This window comes from Hesperophylax consimilis, chromosome 6 (genome assembly GCF_061612785.1).
Source record: "Hesperophylax consimilis isolate HC1 chromosome 6, BYU_Hcon_1.0, whole genome shotgun sequence".
In the NCBI taxonomy this organism is placed as follows: domain Eukaryota; kingdom Metazoa; phylum Arthropoda; class Insecta; order Trichoptera; family Limnephilidae; genus Hesperophylax; species Hesperophylax consimilis.
Window position 1 is genome coordinate 22,174,121 of NC_142841.1, and position 16,754 is coordinate 22,190,874.

At 35.2% G+C, this 16,754-nt stretch overlaps 1 protein-coding gene and 1 non-coding gene across 3 annotated transcripts; one reads left to right on the top strand and one right to left on the bottom strand.

Moving 5' to 3' along the window:
• Positions 1-638: 638 nt before the first annotated feature.
• On the bottom strand, positions 639-14,344 carry LOC149423068 (uncharacterized). 2 transcript variants are annotated; one of them, XM_089632839.1, is made up of 10 exons: positions 14,103-14,344; positions 13,821-13,967; positions 11,365-11,547; positions 11,111-11,263; positions 10,002-10,268; positions 9,129-9,340; positions 8,477-8,590; positions 8,176-8,379; positions 7,405-7,621; positions 639-1,096 (listed from the first exon to the last, which is right to left on the bottom strand). In XM_089632839.1, exons 1-10 carry the CDS (start codon positions 14,259-14,261, stop codon positions 755-757), a joined length of 1,998 nt encoding a protein of 665 aa, XP_089488965.1. In that variant the 5' UTR covers positions 14,262-14,344; the 3' UTR covers positions 639-754. The 2 variants fall into 2 exon arrangements, with proteins under 2 accessions (XP_089488965.1, XP_089488964.1); XM_089632838.1 differs by having other exon boundaries at positions 11,365-11,550.
• Positions 12,119-12,190, top strand: TRNAQ-CUG (transfer RNA glutamine (anticodon CUG)). Its single transcript has one exon. It is a non-coding gene; the product is annotated as a tRNA-Gln (tRNA).
• Positions 14,345-16,754: the final 2,410 nt, after the last annotated feature.

Genomic DNA, 16,754 nt, shown 5'->3' on the forward strand with positions numbered 1-16,754 from the left:
AAAAAAACCATTCTTATTTCATGATATCAGGGCTCACCGTTCAAAAGCTGTTATTGGGACATTCAAATGAATTTTATGCTTTATAGATAAGATATTATAATAACTTATGGTCCTGTATACTATCTGCCTGTACAGAAGTACTGTCAAATGCATTGTACATATAGATTTGTACTAGTGATCGGCGAACCAGTGTATGCAATCTATTAGCCATAAATTGTCATAAAATATACTTTATCTAGTCTATAGTTAGTAATAAGATAGAGCATTATATAAATATATTATGTATTTGTTGTACAAATTTTGTACAACCCCTTGAGGTGATTTTTCCCAAAAAAGGCGCTATACAAATCATCCCAATATTTTTATTATTATTATCATGAAAAAAAGAGGAATTGAAAAACTAACCCACAGTATGACATTATTTAATATGAACCGTGTCATTGACTTGTTAGGAAAATTTCTTAGAACGGTATTTCAGATTTTTTGTGACTCTATTTGTGATGAAACAATAATATGCAATATTATTTAGGTGTGCCAGTGACCTATAAATGATAACAAAAGTTCTGCTGAATATTCCATTTATTTTCAAACATTCATTTTTACAAATCTGCAATATTTTTAAAACAATACAACTCTTACCTTGTAATAATTTTTTGTAATTGTACAATCAAATGGATATTACTGTAGATAGAAACTTCCATTGTCTGGGTCACTATTTTAACCACTGTGCTACCGCGGCAACTTCTAAAAATCTCTAGCTGATTTCATCATGGCTGGATTTATTTAGCCTGTTCACATACAAAGTTGTTAAAACCTGATTACCGCCAAGGATCGGACTTTCTTCTATCATCGTAATATTATCCTCTATTGATAAGTCTTTCTGGCTGATTCCACTAGATACCAGAAGTTCTTCATCTGGCTTCTTGGCTACTGGTTTTCTCTTTCCAGTTGTACCAATTCTCTTCTGTTTTAGATGCACCAACTTGATGTGGGTGTACATTGCACCGGAATGAGCAAACTTAGTACCGCAATATTTGCACGAGAATGGTTTTTCTCCAGTATGAGTTCGAATGTGCGCCTTTAGCACCTGTTTGTCCTATTATTGAAAAAACATTAAATTATTTAAATAGGCCAATTACCTGAACAAATAGTCTCCATAAGAATTATTATCTAAGAATGATTTTAAAAGAAAATGGATGTCGTCAATTCATAATAAGATGGGCCAATGAAATTGATTATCTGTTCAAAACAGCATTTTTATCTTTGAAATTTTTGACCAATTTTATTAGTAAGTAAGGAACAATTGAGCGTATTTGTGGCAAACGGAAAAGTCCACAACACACTTCTATCAGTTTATATTTTCAGTGTTTGATACTACTTATATATGAATAGGATAGAATTTGTTTTGTAATAAACTAGTAGCTTCGACGAAGAATCATCTTTTCCATTTTGAAAAATTGCAAATTAAGGAACAAACATTTGTATTTTTTTGACAGTTGAATGAATATTTTAAAGCTCCATAACTCATGGTGGGATTGCAACAATAACATTTGGCTGTCATCAGTTGTTTTGTTTTGCTCTATCTAAAAATAATTTTATACCATTCTTTTTTGCTTTCTGGCAAAAAAAAAGTGTAGTGTGTTGTGCCTTGAGGTTTCTTCTCCCTCCTGATCTTCCAGGAGTCACTTTTCGCTGCTGATTTCCAGATATTTATAAACTTTTTTACTTCTGTCATTTTCCATACTATTGTTGTAGTTGTTTACGGTTGTGAATAATGGAGGAAGATTTCCCTCCTGGACCCCCTACAAAGCCGCCAGATCCCTCTCCGGACCCCCCAGATGGGGAAAATGTAGAAATTTCTGACAGCGATTCTGTCATTTTGACTTCTACCAAAAAAAGGAAATTTACTCCTTCTTCCCCAATAAAACTTGACTCGCCTTCGACTTCACAGTCCCCACCAACACTTTCTCAACTTCCTCCAACAAACTTTTATTCTCCTCATTCCCGTGGCCCATTCATAGCATACGCCCAAAAAACTGAGCAAGGAAAAACCATCCACCCTCTTGAATTTGGCAAATTCCTATCAAATAGCAAGAATCTTTCAATCAAGCCTGGAGGTGTAAAAGCCGAGGGTCGCTTCCGAATCTCCGTCGAATTCCTCTCAGGGCCAGCTGCCAACAGTTTCATCAAAAATATCTTCATTTCATCTAATTCAAAGTTCAAGGCATATATCCCTACTTTCAATGTCACTCGCATGGGCCTGGTCAGAGGTATCTCGACCGATCTGTCCATCGAAGAAATTCTGTCTTCACTTTCAACCCCCCAACACATTGGCAATCCCATAAAAGCCAGGAGGCTAAATTACAAGGACTCTTCTGAGGGTATAATTTCTTGGAAGCCCTCCCAATCTGTCGTTATCACCTTTGAAGGTCAATCTCTTCCCTCCCATATATATTTATTCTTCAACTCATTACCAGTTGAAATGTATACTTATCCCACCACTCAATGTTTCAATTGCTGCCGTTTTGGTCATACCAAAGCTGCATGCAGATCTCAACCCAGATGTTTTAAATGTGGAGAAAACCACGCAGCTGACCAATGTCCTTCTTCCTCCTCACCTAAATGTTTTAACTGCTCAGGCTCACATACAGCTATCAACACTTCTTGCCCAGAACAATCTCGCCAAAAAAATATTAAAATTTCTATGGCCTCTCAGAACTTGTCTTTTCTGCAGGCTTCTAAACTATTCCCGCCTGTCAAAATATCATTTGCTGAGGCTTTATCCAGCAACTTCTCATCCAACCCTCTTCCCTCCTCTACAACAACTTCTTCTCGTTCAACTAAATTCACATACAAAAACGCTATCTCTAAACCGGCTCCTGGATACGATCAGCAACAACACAACTCACTGCTCTTAAATCCCAATGGTTCATCTCTTTCAAATGCCACAAATGGGTGTGCAAATAATTATAATCCCTCCTCAATGAACGCTCTTAAACTTTCTGAAAAACTCTTCCAAGACAATTCTTCATTTATCCAAACTCTTATTATGCTTCTAATTGACCTTATTTCTTCTCAAACTAATCTACCGTCCAACGCTGCTACTATTATTTCCACATTAAAATCATTTATTCAAAATGGCTCTTCAGGATGTCAGAATACTTCAGTGGAATAGCCGAAGTGCTATTTCTAACAAATCTGATCTCCTTAACTTATTAAATTCCAACTCTATTTCTTTGGCTGCTATCTCGGAGACTTGGTTTACTCCATCCACCCACTTTAATGTGGGAGGGTATTCCTGTCTCCGCGACGACCGCCCGGAAGGTACGGGCGGAGGTGCTGCCCTTTTTATTAAAAAATCCATATCGTTTTCCCCAATAAATAATATCAAACCCCCCAATGCTGACTTCCAAATGGTTGCAGCTAAAATAAAGGACACTTCCTTTATTTCAGTCTATCTTCCCCCAACAGCCCATTTCAATAAACAAATTTGGTTGCAAATTGTAAGTCAACTAAGCCCTCCTTTCTTTATATTAGGCGATTTTAATGCCCATTCCCCCGTCTGGGGTTCTGCTTTCTCCGACCGAGATGGTCGAAGTGTGATGGATTTCCTAGATCAATCCAACCTTTTCCTTTTGAATGACGGATCTCCTACTAGGATCTCACGCCCCAGCACAAACCCCAGTGCAGTGGATCTCTCGATATGCTCAACTAGTCTGGCTTCTCTCTCCTCGTGGGTGGTGTCCCCCGACCCTTGCTCCAGTGATCATTTCCCGATCACCATTACTTATCAAACTTCTTTCCAATCAGACAAGTCTCATATTTCAACAAAGATTAAAACGAATCACACCAAATGGGATGAATTCAACTGTCATATGGACAAGTTCCTACTAAATTTACCCGCCACCGATATATTTTCCGTCAAAGATGACTATAATAACTTCAAATCAATGCTCATAACTGCAATAAATAAATCAAATCCTCCCCCTAAAACTAAATCTCTCAAAAAACTCCCTCCAACTCCCTGGTGGGATGAGGAATGTTCCAAAGTAGTAAGAATTCGGAAAGCTAAATCTCTTTCCTATAGTTACAATATGACTATGGAGAACTATCTTAAATACAAAAACGCTGAATCCAATGCCAAAAGGGTATTGAGGTCAAAAAAAAGATCCGGGTGGTACAACTTCTGCAGTTCAGTATCTCCGAACACCCCAATTTCGGAAGTTTGGTCTATGATCCGAAGATTTCGATCCTCCTTCAGTTCACCATCTCCTCGAGCGTCTCATTCTAAATGGATAGATGAATTCTTGGACAAAATTGCCCCCCCTTCTGTACCTAACTTAGATGAAATAACGCCCATCTATAATACTCCTATGTCTAATCATTGGCTAGACTCTCCATTCACCTTAATTGAGCTAAAAAATTGTTTATCAACAGTCAAGGACTCATCTCCAGGCAGAGATGGTATACCTTACAGCATAATCAAAAATAGTAATGATAATGTTCTAAACCACTTCTTATCCATCTTAAATAAAATCTTCCAGACTGGTATAATGCCTGATGACTGGAGTTCTCAAATAATCATCCCTATTTTAAAAACAAACAAATCACCAAATTCTGGATCCAACTACAGGCCAATCGCTCTTTCATCCACCCTCAGTAAACTTTATGAAAAATTAATTAAAAACCGATTAGAATTTTTTGTCGAGAGTAAACAGCTTCTCTCTCCATCTCAATTTGGATTTAGGAAAAAAAAATCCACTCAGGATAACCTTGCCATCATCAGCACTGATATTAATTTATCAATTTCTAAACAGGAAGTTTGTCTTGCCGTCTTTATAGATATAGAAGGCGCCTTTGACAATGTTTCCATCCCAATTCTGAAAAAAAAACTTCTAGGCCTTGGCCTTCCCCCCATGTTTGTCCAATCTATTATTAATCTATTTCTAGATAGAAAAATTTTCATTGAACTTCCAGATATTTCTCCTCAAAGTAGGTCTATTTGGAAGGGTTTACCACAAGGCGATGTATTGTCCCCCTTACTGTATAATATATACACATATGATATGCATGTCACTATTCCCCCACAAGTAAAAGTTATTGAGTTTGCAGATGACATAGCTTTCTTCTTATCATCCAAAATCATCCCTCTCGCCGTCAAATATCTTAACGAAGCCATGAATGCCCTTTGCACATGGCTCACGTTAAATGGTCTTGAACTTTCAATCCAAAAGACTCAGTGTGTCACCTTCTCAAACCGCCATAAAAACCCCCCCGTTCAAATTTTATTTAAAAATTCTCCAATCCCCAACGCTTCTGAAGTAAAATTTTTGGGAGTAACATTTGATAGGAAACTTAAATGGTCTTCCCATATTAATAATTTAGTTACTAAATGCGAAAAAAATTTAAATATCATCAGATCATTATCTGGCGTTTGGTGGGGAGCTCACCCTACTTGCATTAAGTTGCTTTACAATGCACTTATTCGAAGCCATCTCGACTATGCCTGCCCACTTTTTAGTACTGCCTCAAAAAATGTACTTGATAAATTAGACAAAATTCAATCTAAATCTTTGCGAATAATAACTGGAGCGATGCAATCGTCACCCATCAATTCCCTTCAAGTAGAATGTTCTGATCCTCCTCTTTATTTAAGGCGTCAACTATTTGCTGACAAATTTGTTCTTAAATGTTTAAATTCTAAATGTCATCAGGTTATCCCCAGCGTCTCGTTGTTCATTGACTCAAACCATTCATCTACAATCAGAGCTTCAACTAAACCTATTCCTGACATCTGTAAAAATTTTAAGTCTCTCTCAGAGCTCCACATCATCCAAAATGATCTACTTCCCTTATACAAATTAAAATATAGGCACGTCACCCTATCCCCAACAATATTAGAAGGGATCGGAATCCTTAAAAGTCATTCCAATCTCCCGGCCCGAACTGTCAATAATATGTTCAATGACATTATTTTATCTAAATGGCCCAACTTTTCTCTTTTATTTACTGATGGATCCAAATCTCCCGACTCTCCTAACTGTGGTATAGGTATTAACGTTTACCACAATAATTCTAATGACAGAATATTTCATTCAATTTCAAATCAATTTTCAATATTTTCAGCCGAGTGCATTGCAATAATAGAATCTCTCAAATATATAATCAAAAATAATTTTGAACATTCCCTCATTCTCTCTGACTCTCTCAGTTCCCTCCAAAAACTTAAATCCAGTCCTCTTCTTCATCCTGATGATCACTTTGTATGCCTTATTCGAGTGATGATAGCCTCCATTCAAAGCTCTGGTAAAACTGTAACTCTGATTTGGATTCCTGGACATGTTGGTATCATGGGTAATGATATTGCGGATGCCTTGGCAAAACAAGGAGCGTCCAACCCTGTTGTTACCCTCGTAAACCACATTCCCCTATCTGACATTTTTTCCATCATCAAAGATAGATCCCGCAATGTTTGGGCAGAGTATTGGCACATTGCTAGCCAATCCAAGGGAGCCTGCTATGCCTCAATACAAAGGACTATTCCATCAAAACCGTGGTTTCAGCAATTCCCTCATTTTTCCAAAAAAGAAATTTCTTCACTCATTCGAATGAGGATCGGACATTGTTCCGTTCCTTCACACCTTTTTAAAATTCACGTCCTTGACTCCCCAGATTGTACATTCTGTGGTCTAGAAGTGGGAACTTTAGATCACATATTTTTTGGTTGTCCCTCTCTAAACAAATATCCTCTCTTCTATCAAGCCTTATCTAAAATTGCCTCCCCTCCATTCAACATCTCATCTCTTCTAAGTCTGAACTCGACTCCAATTTACATTATAATTTTGAAATTTGCCTATTTAAATAAAATTAATATTTAAATTCACCTTTCATTTCTCAATAATTTTAAATGATGGCCAAGAACACCCTTGAAGGGTGAAAGCCAGAAATAATGTTAAAAAAAAAAAAAAAAACTCATGGTGGAAATGACGCTGCAAGCTGAGAAAAGTTGCATTAATCTCTAAATTCCATACAGAAAAAGTAGTGACCCAAAAAACTATTTAAAAATATTCTTAGATATATTAATAATATCACTAAGCATTTTGAATAAATAAAATTCCATAGCCTCGTCATGTCTTGACTCACTTGACGACATACTAAATTTGGGGTGGTAAAATAGAAATCTGCAATATCAACAGTTTACTGGCAGCAAACACGCTGACATCTGCAGACCCATGTGCGAGTACATGCAGTGAGATTTTTGCTGCAAACGGGCATTGTTGATTACATACTGACCCATGAGAGAGCCATCTTAGCTAGCAGAGGAATTGAACCTATGGGTGGTTATCCAACACATTTATCAACTCGGTCACTAACCGATTGTAAAATTATAATCTTTATACTTACAGAAAAACCCTTTCCGCACGTCTCACAAATATGATCCTTCGGCTTCTTGTATCCCTCATGAATTGCTCTAACATGAGTTTGCAGGGTTTTCTTGCTGACAAAAGCTGCGTCACATTGCTGACAGACGTGCGATCTCTTGTTCAGGTGAACACGGTCAATGTGCATGGAGAGCTGGAGACTGTTGGTGTAACGGACATCGCACATGGTGCAGGGGAAGCTGAAATTAAAATAAAGAAACGGTTAAAAAAACATTAATTTGTAAACTATTTTTGATACTGATGGAGAGTATTCATTCAATTTCCCGAAAAAAAATAGCCTGAAAACTTTTGCTCTCCGGCTAAATGCAATTGGTACCTAACCAATGGATTAAATTCATCAGATGTAGGTAAAAGTTGTTTTTTAACAACCTTCCTTGGCAAAGCTTTAAAATTCCGCGGCACTGTATAATTATGATACCTTTGGGTTTATTCATACAATGAAGTAAATTTAAAAAAATGCACATTTGCACCTCATGCCAGTTTCTTTGGTGAAAGAAAACACTTTATAATCTAAAGATTGCTTTAAATGGCTTCAGCTATGTTTCACCATCTCCTTTCCCATCCCCACTTCTTTCAGGCTCCAGGTAAGTTGTAACTCTAGTGTGATCATCTGGGTATCATTTCTCCACCTGCCCTCGGTTTGTACCCCTCGTTCTTATGGGCATAGCTGTTGTTTCACTGATCTGTGTTAAAATCTATTAAACTAATGTTCTTGGATGGACAGTCTACTTACGTTAGCTGTTCTGGTGTCAGGTGTTTGGTCCCCCTCTTAAGATGCTGGTTTAGTTTAGCCTGCGACGCATATGACAAATCGCATTCCACACAGTAAAATCTCTTGGCTCCGGAGTGCACCAGAAGATGGTCTTTGAGGTTCTCCTTTAAATAAAATGATTTGAAGCACTGGTCACAGCTAAATGGCCGCTCGGTCTTATGCCGACTAAAACAAATAAACATACAAAATGTGGAAATCAAAATTAAAAAGTGATGAAATGATTTCAATTTCAAAGCAGTAAATTAGAAGAAATATTACTTACGTGAGATGTCGATTGAGGTTGTCTTTCCATAGAAATACTTTTGGACACAGGTGGCATTTGTATTCCTTAGAATTATTATGTATTCTCATGTGTTTCGCGTATGTATACCTATTTCTGAAATAGAATATATAAAATACATTAAATAAATATGTCACACGGCTAAAACCATTTCAAGCAAGCTTGTATTGAATGGTGGTCTTTCACCTGGACGATACCGAGAGTATCAACTATTTAATCTGAGAGTAATCTAAAATACTATTCTCGGCGCATTTTATATCAAAATGTCGCCTAAAATTCAAACCTTTCGCCGTAAACGGACATTAGGAACACGTGTTAATTCTAATTTTAGCCGGAGTTATAATTAGCTTCAATCTTATACGAGTGCCTGTGAATTCCTCCACCATACGAGCGCTATCAAAAGAACCATATCATCGACCATCATAACCAACTCTTCCGTAAGTCACATTTGCGAATACCTTTCTTTTTGATTCAGCGAACAGAGCGTTAATTTACATAGGCACATACCTGCCTAGATTATAACCCTTATAATCTAACCCATGTGGCGATAGTCTATGCGAATATCGAATATCAAAAATTATTATAATTATATTGTGATTCAGCAAGTTACAAGAAATATCAAATGGTTTAATACTTATAAGTCTTTTGGCAAAGATTGCACGTGATCTGCTTATTGGTCTGGTCGTGCTCCGTGTACATGTGCGACATGATGTTCTGCTTGCTGATGACCACCTTGCTGCACAGGCGACAGCTGTAGCGACTGGTGTGCGTCTCCTGGTGGTTTGTCAGGTTGCGCCGTGAGTTGAAACGTTGACTGCAGAGCTCGCACATGTATTGTCCTGATACCTTAATAGACATGCACATTATGAACATTGTTTTCGTGTGAATTCGAAAAATCTTGAAGGTTTTATGAGCTAATTCCATAAGGGTGAATCCCACAGACATTTCTCTTGCAAGACTAATAATTTAATACCATTTAAAATAGGCACAGATTACGGAAATTACACTTTGGTTCAACTTAATTACTACAAGAAACAACGATTTAAGCCGGAACAGATGGTAAAAGATGCATTATCATTGCATTTTTATTCAAAGTTCAAAATTTACCTAATAAAACGATCCCTGTGTTGCCGTTTTGAACGTTTTTTTGTATGGAGTGACACTTGCGAAACTTTTGTTTCAATCTAAATTTGCAATAATTACTTAATCAACCCAAACTAATAACCTATTTTGTGCATATAAATAGTTGTTTCCTGTAATAATTATTGAAACAAAGTGTACTTTCCATAATCTTAGGGATATAATTACCGAAAAGGTATGTACATACAATAATAATGGGAGATTCTAAATAACAACTTACAAGATAGGAGTTGGTTGAAAATTTGGGGTTATTTCTGCCTATTTTGCATATAAGATTAGAGCCTTGTAATCCCAAGCCCCGACTAGAGACAGTAGATACTTAAAATGCTATTTTCGAGAATCAGATGAACAGAATATGTTGACTCACCGCTTCATGCTTTGTTGTATGCTCTTTATACACAATTTCATGCACAAACCATTTGGCACACGATTCGCATTTATATGGCGCCTTTGCATATTCCTCGGTGTTCCTAGCATCCGCCATTTCCTGCAGTTGTTCCTCAATCGACAAGGAAGAAATGATCACCATCGACATGTCAAAATTCTTCGCAGGAGTATTGTAAACTTTCTTAACGGCATCTCCGCTTGGTAACTCGAGCATTCTTTTCTTTCGTTTTCCTTTATGTGATTTAATCTGCGCAGAAAAGACAATCCTATGATTTATTTAAGCTCTATGATCGAGATTAAAGATTTGTATCTCGGAGTTTATTGTTGTCAGAAAGTTACACAAATTTTTATCAGACATCAGAGAAGTGTGCCCTAGGATAACTGCAGAAGAACCCAGGGTGGGGATTGAGAGTGATTTGATGGATTTTTATTTTATTTTATCGGCATGCACCAGGTTGCATTTTTACCTTGAGCCCATAATAATGAAAATAATATTTGAATGATTTGATATTCATAATAGGATCATTTTAACCTTTTGAATGCCAGTAGGTAGAAGTGTAGATGTGCACAGCAGGCCGTGAATTTTTAATCGAAATAAATCATTTTTAAATCTTATTTTTATAAATTAACAACATTACACCTTGAAAGGATATTTAAATGACTTACCAAATTTATTCAATATTCAAGAAAAAAAAAAAAAAAAAAAAAAAAAAAAAAAACGGGACATTATGTATGATACAGAGGCTCAAAGAAGAGCGAGTAAACTCGCTATTTTTCTATGGCTGGCCTGCTGGGCACGGCCAAGAATGCGAGTAAACTCGCTCTTGGCACAGAAGCGGTTAATAGTGCTGTTTTTGTGAAAAATTACCTCAAGGGCACTGTACAATTTATTACGAATTCCTAGTCTCTATCTAATGGTTGGTCACTTCAGATAAATAGCGCTGTTTTTGTGAAAAATCACCTCAAGGGCTCCATCGGAACACCACCTTTCTTATGCTTTTCCAGAATTTGATTAAAAAAGAATTTTAAAAAAAAATTCTCTACCCCGACCAACTAGCGCATATTTTTTAAATTTTATTGAAATCTTACCTTCGTTTTCTTCAATTTAATTTTTTTTACAACGGGTTCATCGTCACTATCATTGAATTGGTCATCATAATATTCTACTTTTAAATTTTGGTGCAATGCTGAGTTATCACTGATTTCTTCTCCATACCAAGATTCAAAATCAGCCTTTGATTCCTAAAAAAAAACAAAGATTTACAACTAGAAAGAAGCCAGAAAAGATGGTCACATAAAAAACCAGAGGTATTTTATAATAACTGCATTAGGTACCTACTTACCTCTTTTATTTCAAATTCCTTTACTTTTTCTTGTTCAGGTGATGGTAATGAAATCAATACTTTAATATCGCTTGAAATAAGATTACATTCTTCAGCACTTCCTAATGGGGAATATTCTGTTATAAATGTTTTAGATTTTGTAAGTGATAAAACATTACTTCTCCGTTTTTGTTTTATTATGTCCTGCTATTGCAAAAGAGAAAACGTATTTTAGTAAGAATAATAAACTACTAATATAAATTTCGATTAAGAGGAAGCTACAAGCCAAAAATGTGTATATTCTTGGTATACCTTATATTATAGGTAATAGGCATTAAAATCGCTTGACAAACGGAGTCTAGAAACGTTCGATTTCAAGCACAAAACTGGTTTTTATTTATTTTGTAAATAATTTTATAAGAACGCAAAAAAGTTTATCAAGTGAAACTGTCACAGATAATCTTAGCTAAAATACAGTATTTTTTTTAAAGTTGTTTGTTTATGCGTTCATACATTTCTATTGAAAAAATATTGTTTTTAGTAGTTTACATTTATATTTTTTATTGAGTAATTTATTTTTTATTTGTATTCTACTCAAGCGAAACGATAGGTAAACCTTCAATTTATCTAAATCAAATTTTTTGGTATTCATAATGTACACCAATTCGTTATAAAGATTAATCAAAATAGTGATTTGGCATTAAGCTTCGCCTTAACGGCATAAGAAAGGTGTGTTGATTCGCTTTTATAATGTATTTTTGGCAGTAATTTCGTCGGTTCCATGGTGTAACGGTTAGCACTCAGGACTCTGAATCCTGCGATCCGAGTTCAAATCTCGGTGGAACCTGATCTTTTTGCCTTTTTTATAAACGTTCTTCTTTTTTTTTAAATACATTATTTTCTTGGACATAATTTTCAAAGCAACAAACATATTTTTAATGAATTTTTGAAAAAAAAAATATTTCACCTCATTACCAAACATGGTGAGCTTACAATTTTAAAGCACAGAGCGCCGATTTAACAAAATTTGATGTAACTGTATTGTAAAAATCAACATGATTACTGTTTACATTCTCGGATATTTCTTTCCAAAATTATTATTTATATTGCAAAGCAATAAAATAGTAATCTAAGCAATACGATACAAAAAGATTATAATACATATTTTAAAATAATGCGCTTCAGCCACGAAAGCATAGATGGCGCTAGTATACCGAATACAGAAAAAAATATTATAGTTTTTTTTCCTGCAACCACATAATATTAATTTTTTAAATAAATTTAATGCACATGTTTATTTGTTTTTTTCTATAAATATAATCTTGCCTAACCAACTTTCAGATATAACATAAACAAAAACATGATGTAGAATCTCAATTCATAGATGTAGAATGCAATTTGGAGTCTTTAAAATATAGATAAACAGTTAAAAATGTATTTAAAAAATACTGCAGGGTATATTAACATAAAACTAATTTAATTTTGTCTAAAAAGGTACTGCTCCTATGCAACGACTATAGCTGTGCGGCTGTATGACTGCGACTCCTCTTTATATAGTGGAACCTTTTCCAACGTCAGTGCCAGCGAGGCTAAAGCAACTCTAGTGAGACGGCTTCTCGAGCAGTCTAGCTGCGACAGGCGCTACTTTTTCAGTGCGTGTTTTAATTAAATTAACTTTTTTTGCATTTTGAAATCGATGATTCTAAACAGAATCAATTAGTGCGAGAACACCCAAGCTTATATAATGCTCAACACTCAGCTCAGGTATGTCTTTCTTTTAAAAAAATTAAATATATATTTATCTTCCTCTTTCTCAATAAGATGCCATACCAACAACAGCGATGTATCCTCCACGGCATTCACGTGGCGACTGGGAATCATACGAAGTCGTACAACTGTCTCGAATCGCTCTGACCACGCTGCTACAGCCACACGGCTATAGTTGTTTCAGTTATCACATTGGATCTGTACCGTCTAAAATGGGTGACTCAAAACTATATCTTCTCCTTTCTTTTAAAACATAATACTTCCGATATTAGCAAAGGAATTGGTAAATATTTACCTAATGGCCGCACTTTTGATAGGCACAGATTATGGATATTACGAGTCATTTCAACTTAACAACTACAAAAAACAACTAATTACGTTGGGAGAGATGGTAAAAGATGCGTTTAAGTTCCACTTTTATAAAATTAAAGTAAATAAATTTCCTTGTAAAACGATCCTGTAATACCATTTAGGTTTTTTTTTGTATGAAGTGACGTTTGCGAAAGGTTTCAATCTAAATGCGCACAAATTATTTAAATAGCCCAAACGAAGAACTCATTAAACTATATATCCCGATGTAAATAGTTGTTTCTCGTAGTAATTAAGTTCAAAGAAAGTGTAATTTCCATAATCTGTGCCTATTAAAAGTGCGACGGTTGGGTAAATAATTACCAAGGAGTTTGTGAAAACCATTAAAATTAATTCCCTACCTCAGAAGCCCGCGGATCAGTCTTTGAATAATGTTTCGAGAGTATTGAAGAACTGTAATTGCAAATTCTTTTAAAATCAGCAAATTTTTTCAATAATATGCAACATTCCCAGCATAACCATTCTGGTAGAGAATCTGTCGGAGAAACCTGCAATCCAAGATAGCAAGATGTTTATTTTTTTCAAATAGGAACATATTTACAAAATACACAAAGTAACCTAAAAGTACAGCTAATCTATGAAACATTATCATTGTTTAAGCAAAAGATTCAACAGTTTCAAACCTCTAAACTTAAAAGTGACGAGTAATCTCTTCTAATTTTATCGTTTTCAAATAAATTTTTCATTTTCACATTTGAATCCATACAACTTCGGCAAATTGTAAAAATACTGAGATTTCCATGATGTTTGATTTTAATTTGCTCTCTTTCTTTTTCCATCATTTAAATATTGTCACATCAATTAATATTTCTACTGCTAATACAAATATGAACAGTTTTTACAAAAACGTAGCGGTTGTTGTTTGTTTATGTTTTACTGTTTGACTTTTGACATTGACAGCTCCTTATTTTTTAATATATATTTTTCGGTCTTCAAGTAAAATAATTACTAAGCCATCCACATTCGTTCAGGTACCTACCGGGAAGCTTCGGAAGAAATTCGCTTGCATTTTTGGTTTCACTTGGGAGTTGGGGTAACAAAAATGTTACTCCAAGGGTTAGTATTAATGTAATACCTAAGAGAAATCGTTACAAGGATGTTATAGAACTAGAGGTGGCAAGCCAATAAACGAAGCACGCCACAAAATACCTTTTCAATTTTTATTATTAGCAAAAGAAAACATGTTTTCTCCTCCAAGAGAAACTGAAAGTCAATCGAATGAATGAGTTACATTTGTTCTGACGTAAAATTAGTTCAGCTACGCGAATAAATCACTAATGAATAATAACACGCATTCACGGCTTGCAAATTTTACATAAGAATTTATCGCTTTTAAAACCTGATCTAGAATAAATCTAATATAAATTCAGACGCTTCGTTTTCGAAAAACACATTCGAACTGCCGATGCCTCGAATAAATCATGTTATGGCAATATATTATATTATAACATAAAGGAGATTCGTTGACGCTGTGTAGTGTTACACTTTAAGTTTACACCACGCAACATGCTATCTCCACATTGCGTTGCATTCCTGTGTATACTCGTAATCCTCCATTGCAAATTGTAAGTTACAAGTTGCAATGCAAACCGATTTCTGATCATGCTCTTCTTTTTGTGGAAAGGGCACCTTTAAATATCTCAAGGCCGTAAATATGTACACTTTTTGGTTATATTTAGTCTTGCGCTCCAGCAGTGGCGTGGAAATATTAAAAAAATGGAATAATATGACAATCGTTTTGTCAGTAATTTACAAAAAACTTAAGCAAGGGTTAAAATAGAAACTTTAATACTATATTTAGTGCTGAAAAATTGATAATAGAAAATGTTGTATTTATTATAATGAACATCATCAGGGCCCTACATCCAGTTCCGTCTCCACCCTAAGGGCGTGCGTAGCACGAGCCCAGGGACCTTCAGCCCCGAGGGGCCATTAAAATATTATTTTGTTGTTTTTATGTATGCTTTTGGTTTCAAAAAGGCCCCCAAACTTATTGCAAAGCCCCCAAACTCAGGACAGGACCGGCCCTGCTGTGCACCGACTCTCCAAGAAGCCAAGGCGATATTCTGAAGCAATTTTTATCTTTTACAATTCCTTCGCAGCCCTCTCCCCTCCCTCCAACCCTCATCAACCAGTGTTCGGTAATATAAATTGCACACAACTTAGTTGATAGTAGATCACATATTTCCCTTTCTGAGGTCCCTAGACAGTCAACTTATCAAAATGAAAAAACAAAAAAATATCTGCTTAATAGGAGATATGAATATAAACATTTTAGAAAATAAAAAACATCCACAAAGTGACGATTACTTAAACCTTTTGTTATTCCATGGACTCTTTAGCACCATAAATGAACCCACAAGAGTCAACTTTAAACAAAATAACCTATTACCCACACAAACTTGTATTGACCACATTATGTTAAAAACAAAAAGATCATACAAATCCTCAATCCATCACTCGACAATTACAGACCACTATACACTTATCCTGAAAATAAACACTACAAACAATTCACAAGAAATACACTCCAAAACCACAAAAACCCACAATACAACTGATATTTTAAAACTAAATGACATACTACTTAATAAAAAATGGGAAGAACTCGTAGAAAATAATAAAATTAATGAAGCATGGTCACTTTTTATAGAATGTATTCAAGACGAATTTAAAAAAAATACCATCACGTCCGAAAAAAGTTCTCCAACTAAACATAAACTTCTAAAACCGTGGATATCAAAAGGACTCATAACAAGTTTCAGTAAAAGAGACAAACTCCACAAACAATGCAAATCTAACCCATATGACATCTATCTCATAAATTTCTATAAACGATATCGAAACTTATGCACACGACTTGCACGTATATCGAAAGAAATATATTATAAAAATAAATTAGATAAATGCAACAAGGACCCCAAAAAAATTTGGCAAATCCTAAAAGAAATATCCCACACATCTTCAAAGAAAAACGATTCCATAACCGAGATTAAAATAGATAACGAGATTATTAAGACATCAGAACAACCACTAAAAGTATGTAATTTTGTGAATAATTATTTCGCTAACGTCGGCAAGGTATTAGCAAACAGAATCACTACAAATGACGATATCCCAGAATTCTCAAACCACTATACACACACTAGTGTTTCTTCCTTTAAAATACCATACATTACCCAAATACAAACACTAAAACTTATAAACGAACTAAAAAACACAAACTCTCAGGGTAGCGACAAAATATCACCGATGACACTAAAAATAATAAAGTC

Excerpts from the sequence above, each read along its gene's own strand:
- LOC149423068 (XM_089632838.1), bottom strand. The coding sequence starts at position 14,261 with ATGATGGAAAAAGAAAGAGAGCAAATTAAAATCAAACATCATGGAAAT. Across the intron at positions 13,968-14,102 it reads CGTCACTTTTAAGTTTAGAG|GTTTCTCCGACAGATTCTCT; the intron begins GTTTGAAACTGT and ends CTTGGATTGCAG. Across the intron at positions 11,264-11,364 it reads AGGAATTTGAAATAAAAGAG|GAATCAAAGGCTGATTTTGA; the intron begins GTAAGTAGGTAC and ends GTTTTTTTTTAG.